The sequence below is a fragment of the Nannospalax galili genome, unplaced genomic scaffold (genome assembly GCF_000622305.1).
Source record: "Nannospalax galili isolate Female #2095 unplaced genomic scaffold, S.galili_v1.0 scaffold1536, whole genome shotgun sequence".
Classification (NCBI taxonomy): Eukaryota; Metazoa; Chordata; class Mammalia; order Rodentia; family Spalacidae; genus Nannospalax; species Nannospalax galili.
Window position 1 is genome coordinate 242,631 of NW_008337295.1, and position 13,161 is coordinate 255,791.

A 13,161-nucleotide genomic window follows, 5' to 3' on the forward strand; every position below is an offset into this window, starting at 1 on the left:
ATACATACACAAGTAAGGAAGTAAATGGAAAGGCAGGATGAGGAAGAGACTAAGCCTGTAATCCCAGTGAGTGAGAGCAGGAGGAGCCTGGGCTACATAGAGAGACCCTATCAGAAAAAAGGGAAAGAGGAAAGAGGAGACAAAATGACGGAAGAGGGAGGGGAGGAGGGGAGGAGAGGGACGGAGGAAGAGAGGGGAGGAGGAGAGGAGAGGGACGGAGGAAGAGAGGGGAGGAGGAGAGGAGAGGGACGGAGGAAGAGAGGGGAGGAGGAGAGGAGAGGGACGGAGGAAGAGAGGGGAGGAGGAGAGGAGAGGGACGGAGGAAGAGAGGGGAGGAGGAGAGGAGAGGGACGGAGGAAGAGAGGGGAGGAGGAGAGGAGAGGGACGGAGGAAGAGAGGGGAGGAGGAGAGGAGAGGGACGGAGGAAGAGAGGGGAGGAGGAGAGGAGAGGGACGGAGGAAGAGAGGGGAGGAGGAGAGGAGAGGGACGGAGGAAGAGAGGGGAGGAGGAGAGGAGAGGGACGGAGGAAGAGAGGGGAGGAGGAGAGGAGAGGGACGGAGGAAGAGAGGGGAGGAGGAGAGGAGAGGGACGGAGGAAGAGAGGGGAGGAGGAGAGGAGAGGGACGGAGGAAGAGAGGGGAGGAGGAGAGGAGAGGGACGGAGGAAGAGAGGGGAGGAGGAGAGGAGAGGGACGGAGGAAGAGAGGGGAGGAGGAGAGGAGAGGGACGGAGGAAGAGAGGGGAGGAGGAGAGGAGAGGGACGGAGGAAGAGAGGGGAGGAGGAGAGGAGAGGGACGGAGGAAGAGAGGGGAGGAGGAGAGGAGAGGGACGGAGGAAGGGAGGGAGGGAGGGAGGGAGGGAGGGGAGGAGGCTTTATGATTAACAAACACTCTTGCCTGGAGAAGACTAAACGCAGAGCCCGCACACCAGCCCTGCCCCTCCATCCGTCAGGGGAGGAGGTCCCGCAGCACTGTGGACAGGAGAGCCTGCGGGTCCCCTCCGCGCTCCCGGTATCCCCTCGGCCGGCCATTTGGACCTTGAGACAGTCCCGCTGGCCGGGCCCTTCCCCTCCGCGCAGCCTGTCCGGGACTACCTCTGCCGGCCTCCGCGTGTCACCAGGGCTTCCCGTCACCTTTCCCGGCTCCTTCCCGCCCACTGCAGCCCTCCGTCCCGGACCCAGGTCCTCGCCCCCGACGCGCACCTGTCGGGCGGGTCCCGCTCCCAGCCGGGAGGACCCTCCGCACGACCCCGAGCGCTCCTCCTGGGCGCAGCGTCCATCACGCGGCCGCGCACCGGGGACAGCAGGGACGTGGAGCCCGGCAGGGGTGGAGCCTCAGGGTCCCGGCGTCCGCATTGGCCGCGCCCGCGCCCCCTCCCTCCCGCCGGAGGTTGATTGGCCGCGGGGGGTCAGGTGGCTGCGGAGCGGACCGACGCGGAGTGCTGGATGAGGCCTAACGGGATCCTCCGGCGCGCGGCCGGGTCAGCTCAGACGCTCGCGCCGGGCACCGGTCTCCACGCTCGGCTGTCAGTGACTCACTCGCCACCGGAGCTGGAGGTAGAAAGTGCCGGGCGCACCGGGCAGCGGGAGTGCCCAGATGCGGAGACTGAGCGAGGCGGGTGGGCGGGGCGGTGCTCCTAGCATTGTGGAAATGAAAGCTTTTGCCATGTAATGGTAAATAAGAACTTTGGAGCAGGAGAACTTTGAGAGGTGGGACAGGTATGGGGGAGGTGAGCAGGAGTCTCCTCCCTTCCCCCTGTGGGTGCCCAGGATGGAGGTCACATTTCAAAGGTTTCACATTTCTGTAACCTTTGCGGCCATGTTCCCTTAATTACCACGTGTCCCTTTTTACTTGTCGCCTATGTGCTGTTTTGCCTTTTGCTTGTATATGAATATCAAAGACCCCCAAACTGGAAGGATCCGTGGAGCAGTCTGCTAGGGTAAAATTAAACTCTCCTCACCTGACTTCGGTTATTGGTCTCTGATTTTTACGTAACACTAGAGTCTCCTGCCCCTCTAGACCGGATTCCTCAGGTCCGCGGACGGCCCGGGCTCCAGTGGTTTGACTAGCCGAGGACTGGCTGGCTGCTGGCTGCCGCAGAGGCTGCTCCTAAGCAGGCACCCGTAGAAAGCGGTGCCTGCGAGGCCTGGGAGCCCAGCCCACCTTTGGAAGACGAGGACCGAGGGCACCCTCCGGACGGGGACCAGAGCGGGCGCACTGGAGCTACGCAGTCCAGGGGAGGGGGAGGGGGAGGAGTGGGAGGAGCAGCGGGAGCCGGAGCTGGAGGACCAGGAGCTGAAGACAGACCCTAGGACCGGTGAGCGGGGTTCTTCAGTGCTCCTCAGAGCAGCTACGCAGCGGCGAGGTTTGTGTATCCAGGTGGGAACAGCAAGCTGGATCCTCAGAGCGCTGCCGCACGAGGTCTTCTGAGACAGGAACAAGTGTTTGGCTGTAGTCAGCAGAGGCTTTTTCTGTCACTAACCATCCACCGTGCACAGATGTCTCCACAACCCTGCGTTACTGGCTCAAGATGTCAATGCTGCCGAGCTGCTGAAGCCCTCAGTTCACAGGGCTCCTCTCTTCTCCCTGAGGACTCTTCAGAATTTCCTGTAGTGCTAAAAAGCAAGAGTGGGGTGGAGGGGGGTGTCGTCCCTCCAGCTTGTGAGAGCCTATGAAGTCTTTGCAGCGCCTCATCTGGAGTTTTTCCTTTCAGTACTTCAAAGATCTCAACCCTTTTCTTGCAGTGTTCTGCAGTGAGACCCACTCCTCAAACACCTGCATTCCTCTATACACTCAGCCTGTTTTTGTTGTTTGGGGTGGTTAATACTGTCAACTGACAGGATCTAGAATCATCTAGGAGATAAGGTTCTGGGCACCTATAAGGGATTATCTAAATTAGGTTACCCGCCCTCAATGTGGGCAGCACCAGTCCACGGGCTGTGGTTCTGGACTGAAGTACTAAGAATGTCAAAATCAGATTTGTAGGGCTCGTGTGGGATCCCTGGAACATCTGGGGACTGCTGCGATCTTCTTCTGATACATGAAATACAACTTCATTCTGATTCTAAATGAAAGGAATGGAGGGGCTGGAAAGACAGCTCTGTGGTTAAGAGCACTTGTTGCTCTCCAAGCGGACATGGGTTTAATTCCCAGCACCTACATGTTGGCTCACAGTTGATTATAACTACAGTTCCAGAGGACCTGTTGCCCTCTTCTTGCTTCCACAGGCATCAGGCATGTACATAGTACACATATATACATGCAGGTAAGCACTCATACATAGTAGTTAAAAATTTGGGAAATAGTAACAACATGATCTCACCACTGAACATTGGGATGTGAATGTAGTGTCTGATCTTTGAAACTCAGGAGAGGAACAGCTGCTCCAAACAGCTAACGATGGAAGTCCAAAAGTGGTTTTAACTGCCACACTCACTATGAAGCTTCATCCTCTTCAGCACCCCAGAGATGAAGCACACGTCTGCTTAGCTAGAGAAGGTGGCACACTCGCCGAGCTGTTAAAGTCATAGGACAGCTGCCTGTAAAGTGGACTTCTTAAGCCCTCAGCTTCACTGAGGTTGTCTTCTTCATCCCAGAGGGCAGTCATCTGAGCAGCTCTAAATCATGCTGTTAGAGGCTCGTACGGACCTGCCTACGCTGGGCCCATGACCACCTTTGGGTGGGTGAGGCCAGAGCAAGCATGGTGACAAACTCCAAGTTAGGGCCTCAGTGAGCTCCCTGGCCAGCCAGAGGAAAGGCTTTTCAAAGTTGTGGGTGCTTTTGGCAGACATGTCAGAGAACTGACGACTCCTCTTGGAATCAATGGACTTCGCCTTTACTTCCTGTCCGTAATGTTCATTTTTCTATCACATAACACAACAGGGGTATTTTTACACACATATACCAGATCTCTGTGGCAGTTAGGCACATTCTTATACCACTGGGCTTAGATACAGTAGCCATCACAGAGGACCATGAACATCTCTTGACCAGAGGTGTCCCTTACATTGAATGTGATGGGCCCTTTGCTGCTGTGGGACACCAGCAGGCACACTTGCACGTTCAGGGCTGCTACATACGTCTTCCCTCATCAAGAGGCACCAAGACAAGCTTGAACCAGATCTGTGGGTTGCTTTGTGTGGTCATCTCAATCCTGTGGGTGATCAGCTGTCTCACATGGGACCCACAAGACCACAGGGAAGAGGGGATGGTTGAGGGTATGGGGGATGTGGTCCATCCTCCCCCACTGCTCCCAGAAGGGTCTCCTCACCCATCCATCTTCCAAGTCATGGGTACAGGATGGTGTGCTGGTTAGTTTTTGTCAACTTGACACAAACTTAGACATTCTTTGGAAGAGGGAATGTCAATTAAGGAATTTCCTCCATTAGACTGGAGGTCATATAAGTGAGGCATTGTCTTGATTGCTAACTGACGTAGGAAGGTCCACCCACTGTATGCTGTTCCTTCCCTAGGCCGGTGGGCCTTGGCTGTATATTCTGGAGTAAGCCAGTAACAGCTTTCCTCTGTGGGCTCTGCTTCAGTTATCGCTCCAGGTTCCTGCCCTTTCTCCCTCAGTGATGTACTGTGACCTGGGAGTTGTAAGATGAAATAAACTCTTTCCTCCCCAAGTTGATTTTTTGTCATTGTTTTGTCACAGAAACAGAAAGCAAACTACAACAGATGGCTTTCCACTTATTAAGCTTTCCTTTCTTTCAGTGGTATTTTGTAGTTTTTCAGGGCACACTATAGACTTGATGATTTGTTTTTGTGATGCAGAACATGGAATCCAGGGCTTTGCACATGCTAGTTAAGCATGACTGTCACTGAGCTGAACCTTAGCCCTGGTGTTTCTTTTCTTAAATTGGTTTCTGTTTTTTTTTTTTTTGTTTTTTTTTAAAGCTGCTGCAGAGGAGCTGTTCTACAGGATTTCGTTCTCCATGGTCACTGCTGGTGTGCATGAATGCACTTTGTGTATTGTATGTTCTGTAACTAGTGCTCACTGAGCTCATTCACACCAGAGCTGTGAATGTGGGCTCATCCAGGGAGCTAACAGACTGTCAAACAATGGCACATTTCTCTGGGAAGAAGGCCTTCAAAGAAAGAGCTCCTGCTATATTCTGACCCTGCTGGAGATTTCCAAGCAGTGAATAAAATTTATTTTTAAACTTATTTTTTATATATGACTGTATGGCCTGCAGGTAAGTGCACCTCTGTCATGCAGTGCTCACAGAGGTCATAAGAAGGCATCAGATCCTCTGGAACTGGAGTTACCAACGGTTGTCAGCTGCCTGTGGGTGCTAGGAATCGAACCCAGGTCCTCTGCAAGAGCAGTCAGTGCTGTTAACCACTAAGCCATCTCTCCAATCCCCTAAGCAGTGAATTTTTATTATGCAAACGAGTTGCAGATAGTTCAAATGAAAACTGCCACTGAGATCTATGTATTTTTCTGGATTGCTGCAAGCCCTTGGTTCTAATAGTGACTAAAAATTCTTATGTGACAGTTTTGTTACTTTTAAAATTTACTTTTATGTGTATGAGTGTATTGCCTGCATATATGTGAGTGCACCCGTGTCCTGCAATGCCACAGAGGTCAGAAGAGAGCTTCGGATTCCCCTGGAACTCTAAAGACAGTTCGTAGCTGCCATGTGGGTGCTGGGAATTGAACCTGGGTCCTCTGCAAGAGCAGTCACTGCTCCTAAACACTGAGCCATCGCCCCAGCCCGTTTTGTTACTTTTATGGAGATCGGTCTCAGTTCTTTGCCAATGAATGATGTCGAGCATCCATCCAGGTGTTTACTGACCACCTGTGTATCACTGGGGAAATGCCTACTCAGCTTCTGCCTATCGCTGACTGTGGCAGCAAGCAACTCTAGATGTGGTCGTCATCTACACTGTCATTTACTCTCTCTCTCTCCTTACGTAACCCTTAGTGGCTGCTGTGGGCATTCTAACACACATGTGAATTATTGTCTTAGTACCAGCATTTTACTTTTGATGAAATGAGGAAATCATACCTGAATTTAATATCCTTTATTTCCTCTGCTTTTTGGGGGAGCAGTATTGGGCCTGAACCCAGGTCTCACACATGCTAGGTAAGCGCTCTCCCATGGATCTGCATGCCTAGCCCTTTGTTTTGCATGTCAGATGGTATAATTTTTATTTAACCACCAGCTATGACTTAACGAAGATCCCATCATCATTCCCTTCGTGTGAAGAACTAATTTTCACAAATAGGCTAGTAAGCAACAAATGCTTATAGTTTTACCACATCTGAGAAAGAAAGCTTTCTTTCCTGGAAGTAAGCTTTGCTCAGTAGAGTTCAATGGACAGGTGCTCTCCTTTGAGCACTTTAGGATTGTGCCTGCACAGTGTCTGAGACCTGTATTGGCCCTTATAGGCAACACACAACATCTCTCAGGCTTTCAAGACTTTTTTTCTTGTGTTTGTTTTTGATAGGGTATCACTGTGTAGCTCTGAATGTTCAGGAACTCTGTGTAGACCAGGATAGCCTTGAACTCAAGAGATCTGTCTCTGCCTCCCAGGGGCTGGGACTAAAAGCATGTACGACCAGCTCTAGATTTTTTGTTTTTATACTTTATTTTTAAAAATATTTTACCGTTTTTATGTTTATGTGTTGCCTGCATGTATGTGAGTGCACCCATGTCGTGCAATGCTGCAGAGGTCAGAAGAGGGCTTCAGATTACCCTGGAACCAGAGTTAAGGACGGTTTGTAGCCTCCATGTGGTGCTGGGAATCAAACCTGGGTCCTCTGCAAGAGCAGTGGACCAGCCCCTACCTTATTTTTATTTTATGTGTGTGAGTGTATTGCCTGCATGTGTGTAGATGCACTCAAGTCCTGCAGTATCAGAAAAGGGAGCAGGATCCCCTGGAACTGGAGTTACAGAAGCTGTTAGCTACCATGAGGGTACTGGGAACTGAACCTGGGTTCTCTGCAAGAGTAGCCAGTGCTCTTTAACCACTGAGCCATCTCTCCAGTCCCTTTACTTATTATTTCAAAAGCATTTATGTGGGGTAGGGAGCTGAATGTCATCATGCAGGTGTGGAGGTCTTAAGATATCTTTGGCTGGGTGACTGAGCCCACCCATCCTTGTATGCTTTAATTTTGATTCTGTAAGTTCTGAGTATTTGTAGAGATTTTCTTTTTCATTTGTTTCAGAATTCATAATTTTCAGATGGGTGCCCTAAATCATTAAGGCACTTCAGGCATTTGATTCATCCTATCAGCAGTGGCTCTTGGTGTGAGGCTGGCTTTCAAGGGTCCTGGAGATTTTATGCAGTTAGGAGACTGGGCTCTTAAACCTGGCAGTGCCGTTTCAGTCCAGCACAGTCACAGTGTGCTGCTGCAATGCTGCTGTCCCTCCAGGCTGCCTGTTGGGTCTGGCACTGCCTGGGGAGATGCAGACTTCTGGTCAGCTGGCTGGGAGGGCAACCTCAGGCCCATAGGATGGAAAGCCAGAGGTATGCCTGGCTAGGAACTCTCTGGAAGGCTCCCTTCCCTTCCCCCCCCTTTTCCCTCCCCAGCAGGCCTTGTCTCTCTGCAATGACCAAGCTTTTGAGACTGGTGATTATAGTGGTGATAGTCCTTCCTGGTGCCTCTGGACAGGGGTCCACTGACAGACTACAGCTTGGCTGCTTGTTATGGCATGGTCTGGATGTTTATTTTTTTCTTTTGGTCTTTTTGGGACAGGGTCTCCCTGTAGCCCCAGCTGGTCTTGAACTCACAGAAATCTGTCTGCCCCTGCCTCCAGAGTGCTGGGATTAAAGTGGTGTGTGCCACCATGCCCGGCCTGACGTTTTGTTTTTAAAATATTTTTATTTTGTAAGTGTATTGCCTGCATATATATGTGCACCCTCATAGAATGCCTGTAGAGATCAGAAGAGGGTGTCGAATTCTCTGAAATTCCTCTGGAGTTAAGGATGGTTGTTGGCTGCCACATGTGCGGAGAATCCAACCTGGGTCCTTTGCAAGAACAGCCAGTGCTCATAATTGCTGAGCCATCTCTCCAGCCCTGGTCTAGATGTTGTATTGCTACAAGTATTTAGGGGCTTTATTCTGAAGTTACTTTTGAAAAATTAACTCCTTATTTGTGTGTATGCCATGGCACATGTCTGGAGATCAGAGGACAACTTAGGAAAGTTGGCTTTCTCTTCCCACCATGTGGGTCCCAGGGGACATCAGGCTCAGCAAGTGCCTTACATGCTGAGTCCTTTCCAAACCCCTCGGAATTACCTTGAGACTGTTCCGAGGCTGTTTAAGATTTGGAAGGGTCAGCAGCCAGTGTGATTCATTCACTTGCTGAGCCAGCAGTAGCTCCGGCCTCTACGAAGCGTGCTCAATGGCTAGGCTTCCACTCCGCGTCGTAGGACCCGCTCTCTCCCTGAGCCCGTGTGACTCCAAATGTCATCTCTTTGCTCTTCTTGGTTCTTTTTCCCAGTTCGGTGTTCCCGGGGCAGACACGGCAGGACCATCTGGAGGCCAAATATGGCCCATGTGCCATGTGGCCTGCCCATGTGTTCTCTGGTCTGAGTTCATGGCCTCTCAAGATGGTGTTCCCTTGCAAACAAGGGAGCTTCTAGTTTCTGCCTGGGTCCTCTCAAGGGCAGGAACTGACAGGTCTCCCCTAAGGGTGCTCTGGACTCAGGAGGGTCCACCAGCTGTTTCTCATGCACCCCTCCCTTTCTGTAATCTCTCCAAAGGCCCATGTGGTCTCCTGCACTCCGAGGTCCTCAGATCACTAGCTGTCTCAGCAGTGGCCCTGGCCTTCACTGAGGACTCTGCGACTGTGGTCTGTTTCCCGCCCCGATCTTTCATACCGTCCTGCTGTCGCTTGTTGCTTCAGCCCGTCTTCTGACAGACTTGGTCTGTCAGTGTGATTTACTGACATCCCCTTGAGTCTTCCACCTTACATGTCACATCAATTCATATCTACCAACAATTCTGAGTCTCCTGGATATATATATATATATTTTTGCAATATTTTTTGCACTCTTTACTCAAGCAAACTGCCCAGATCTTCCAGACTAGCTCCCTGAGTGGCAGCAGATCTCCTCAGCCATGGTGGGCTGGCCAGGGCACCTAACTTCTGGACAACAACTCGGCAGCGGCCTCTGGTACCCTCCATATTCTCACTGTGCTCCCACTGAGCACACTAATATAAGCTACTTGGTTACTACACGTGACCAAGGTAAAGCTCAGGTGCTCACTGGCTCCTGGAAAGGCAGGAACACACATAAGGGCAAGTACAGTACTTGCCCTCAGAAGCGCCCGTCTACCTGGAAGAGCTGGCAGTTTCTAACAGCACATGAACTGCATCTGGGACAGAGACCAAGGGGAAAGCTGAGACTCAGCAGAACAGAGGTGATGTTACGATACCTCAGGGCATGAAGGCACTACTGTGAGGCCAGGGTCCTTGGTAGCTGTTCCTGGGGAGGCTGGCAGGGTGGACAGACCCACTCACAATGGACTCTGTATGCTGGGCATAGGGGGCTTATTCTGGAGGCAAGGGGAAGCTGTGGGGTGGTCGAATGTTTTAGAAACTTCCTACCTTTTGCCAAGACGTCAATATCAGGCAGGCTTTGTCCACCACTGCTACTGTTACTGGTCTGGAAAAGCCCCCAGTCCTCCTAAGGACACAGGTTCTATCTTTGCAGAGACCAATGTGAGGATAAAGGCAGAATGGCAAAATGGCTATTTACCCACAGTGTTGCCCCCAGAATGGATCTTCAGTTTCCCATGGTGGTTAGGGAAGGACACCTTGGGTTTCCTGTTTTTTGTTTTAAAGAGATGTTTGATAATACAAGTGGCCAGCCTGATATCAAATAATCTCCCAGCATCATGTACTGTATGGAGTCAAGAGTGGCTACATCCATCCAATGAGGCTGAAACACTGTGATAAAAATCAAACACAGGCATGGTGGCACACATCTTTAGTCTCAGCACTCGACTTGTCTCAAAAAGACCAAGGGGGCAAAAAAAAGAAAAAACTGAACACGGAGAAATACAACAGATATAGACAGGTGAGGTCTGCCAGGCGTCCCACTGGTTGTCAGGACAGGGGAAGCATATCTGATGTCAAGTGCAGGTCAAATGCTCAATGAGAACTGAAGCCACTATGGCTTCCCACCCTGTCCTGTACTGGTACCTACCTGGAAAGTACATGCTGCGATGGGCTGTGCAAAAGGCCCTGTTCACAGCACTCGGAGCAGTACCCAGAGGGCATAGTTGTTCCTAACTGGTCCTGACAACCTAAAACCCCAGAGAATTCACTACAAGAACCCTAGCTCAATTAATCTGAGAGCTAATGAGTCCAAAGCTGAGATTTTTTTTTTTTTGAAACAATTCAGTTCTTTATACTATTCAACAGGTAAAATTCACATTCTTAACAAACGCAAGCCTCCAAATGTGTCTTCCCTGTTTTTTTTTCAAACCAGAGTTCTTTCAATAAACAGACAGGCAGTATGACTCCGGTGCCAGCTTTTTGCTGGTCAGTGTTTAGAGCCAGAGCCACGAGAGGTCCCAGGCTTTCTCCTTCTTCACTCTTCTTTGGCAAAAGAATTATTGGTAGAATATCTGTCTTTCAGCATTTTTGTTTTGTTTACATTTTTACTTATTTTTATGTGTGCGTTATGCCTGCACATATGTAAGTGCACCCATGTCACGTAGTACCCCCAGAGGACAGAAGAGGGTGTTGGATCCCCTGGAACTGGAGTTATGGATGTTATTAGCTGCCATGTGGATGCTGGAATTCAAACCTGGGTCTTCTGCAAGAGCAGTCAGTGTTCTTAACTGTTATCTCTCCAGCCCCTTGTTTTGTTTTTTTGTGACAAGGTAGTAGTCCCAGCTGGCCTCAATCTCATGAGATCTGCCTGCCTCTGCCTCCCAAGTGCTGGTTTTGAAGGTGTGTATCATCACATGTGGCTTTTTTTAGCATTTAAAAACATTCAAAAAATTATGTGTGTGTGTCTGCCTGAGTGTATCATGTGCACCACGTATGTGCAGATGCCCTTGGAGGCCAGAAGAGGGCATCAGAACCCCTGGAGCTGGTTCCAGGCAGTTGTGAATCATCTGATATTGGTCCTAGCAAATGAACCGAGGTTCTATGCAACAGCAAGTGCTTTCACCACCAGCCTCTCCTCTGGCATTCTATGAAGAATGATGAATCTGAATCTCTAAAGTGGATGAAGGTGAAAAGCCACCTTGGAGCAGACAATGGGAGAGAGGTGCAAGTACAGAGACTGCGACGACTGGCCAGATTTCAGTGGTTTTCTTTTAAAAAATATTTTATTATTTTAATTTTATGTATGCGAGTGTATGGCCTGCACATATGTAACTGCACCCTTGTGCAATGTCTGCAGAGGTCAGAAGAGGGCGTCGGATCCCCTGGAACTGGAGTTACGAAAGGCTGTTAGCCACCATGTGGATGCTGGGAATTGAACCTGGGTCCTCTGCAAGAGCAGCCAGTGCTCTTTACTGCTGAGCCACCATTCCAGCCCCAGTGTTTTTCTGTGTGTGTGTGTGTGTGTGTGTTCAATAACACAAGTGTGGAGGCTAGAGGACAGCTCTGTGGACCTGATTCTTTCCTTCCACCTTTATGTGGGTTCCAGGAATCAAATTCAAGTTACCAGGTTTGTGCAGCAAGCACCTTTACCCACTGAGTCATCTCACCAGCCCCTTATTGGTACTTTTTCACAGGAGTTTATGAAGGGGTAGGGAGGCTCTGCTTAGCAGAGGTTAATCAGTGCTACGGAGTTTATAGGGAAAGAAAATCAAACAAGTGACCAATCCTCAGCTGTTTTGAGAGCTCTTTTTCATTGTAGCTTTTACAGATGTGAGTGGCAGTGAAGTCAGAACAGCAGTGTTCATGGGAACAAGCTCCCTTAGTTTCTACAAACTCTTCTATATAGCAGGGACTTTTCTCCCAGGACCATGCCTGGCTCACTTTGTAGTTGGCAGAAAATGGCCACTAAGGTTCTCAGTGCTCAGACATGAAGAAAGGTGAGGTCAATCACAACCCATGTATGGCTCCCTGGGATCTGCTCATGAGCTCCCAAATTATCAGGTGAAAACCTTGTATGAGCTGGGTGTGGTGGTACCTCAGTGCAGTCCTAGCACTTGGGAGACCAAGGCAGAAGAGTCATGGAGTTCAAGGCCAGCCTGGTCTACATAGTGAGTTTCAGGCCAGCTGGGGTTACAGGGAGACCCTGTCTCAAAGACCAAAAAAAAAAGGAGAGCGAGAAGGATTACAAATCAGAGGTGATCTGCTAGGTGCTAGGTGAGTTGTGATTAAGGAGCAATCAGAGATCTGAGCAATCACCCTGCAAGTGTCTCCTCCTTAAAGTGCTCGAAAACATGCAGTACACACACCAAAGCCCAAGTAGCAGAGCCAAGACCCAGGAGTCAGAGGTCCTGGATCTTTAGCAGTGCCCCAGCTGCCCAGGACTTCCTTTCCTCATGGTCTGCTCACCCCACTGTCTGCTATGCAGGGCTGGCCTCTTTCTCCAAGTTGGGGACCTCTACCCCAGGCAGATCAGAAAGCTGCTATTAACAAGTCGGCTGTGGGTACAAGGATTAGAGTCAGAAATGTTGCTGTGGCCAGAGAGTGGGGAGAGATCCAAGAAGCACAGAAGCCTGGAGATCAGGTCTGGCTGCTCACTGTGAGGGGAGGCTAAGTGTTTCTGGGGTGGGTGAAATTGAGCGATTTCTGAAGGATTCCCACTCAATAGACTGGGGTCGCTATCTGTACATGTCCTTTCACAGATTACTTAACCTCCAATAAAATGCTACTGTGCAGTGTGCTGAGGTTAGCACACCCTCAGTGAGGTTCAAGGCATGCTGTCATTCGCCTGAGCACATCCCCTAAGTGATAGCCACTAGCATCATTTTCCCCAGAGAAACACTTTTGTGAGGAAGTCCACCTTTGACGCTGCCACTGCCAGCTGGGCACCTTGGTCAGCTACTACAGGATATGCCATGACTCAGGCCAGAAGTTGGCATCAGGTAGAAAACACAGCTGCTGGGCTCCAGGGGTACTGACAGGTGGATGGCAGTGGGAAGTGTAAGTCACAGCACCTAGATTGCTGTGGCTCCTCGGCAAGTCCCCAGCCACCGAGAGGCCATCACTCACCCTGGAAGGCCCCATCCTT

The 13,161-nt window shown here is 50.4% G+C and overlaps 1 protein-coding gene across 3 annotated transcripts in view; it reads right to left on the bottom strand.

Moving 5' to 3' along the window:
- The window catches only part of Scly (selenocysteine lyase), a 28,490-nt gene extending 27,161 nt beyond the window's left edge, over positions 1-1,329 (bottom strand). Inside the window, exon 1 of one of the 3 annotated variants that reach the window (XM_008832474.3) lies at positions 1,200-1,329. In XM_008832474.3, the coding sequence (XP_008830696.1) occupies positions 1,200-1,276 (77 nt within the window). In that variant the 5' untranslated portion in view covers positions 1,277-1,329. The remainder of the gene's footprint in view (positions 1-1,199) is intronic. The other 2 variants (XM_029563259.1, XM_008832476.3) reach the window with 2 other exon arrangements.
- Between the last annotated feature and the right edge of the window lie 11,832 nt (positions 1,330-13,161).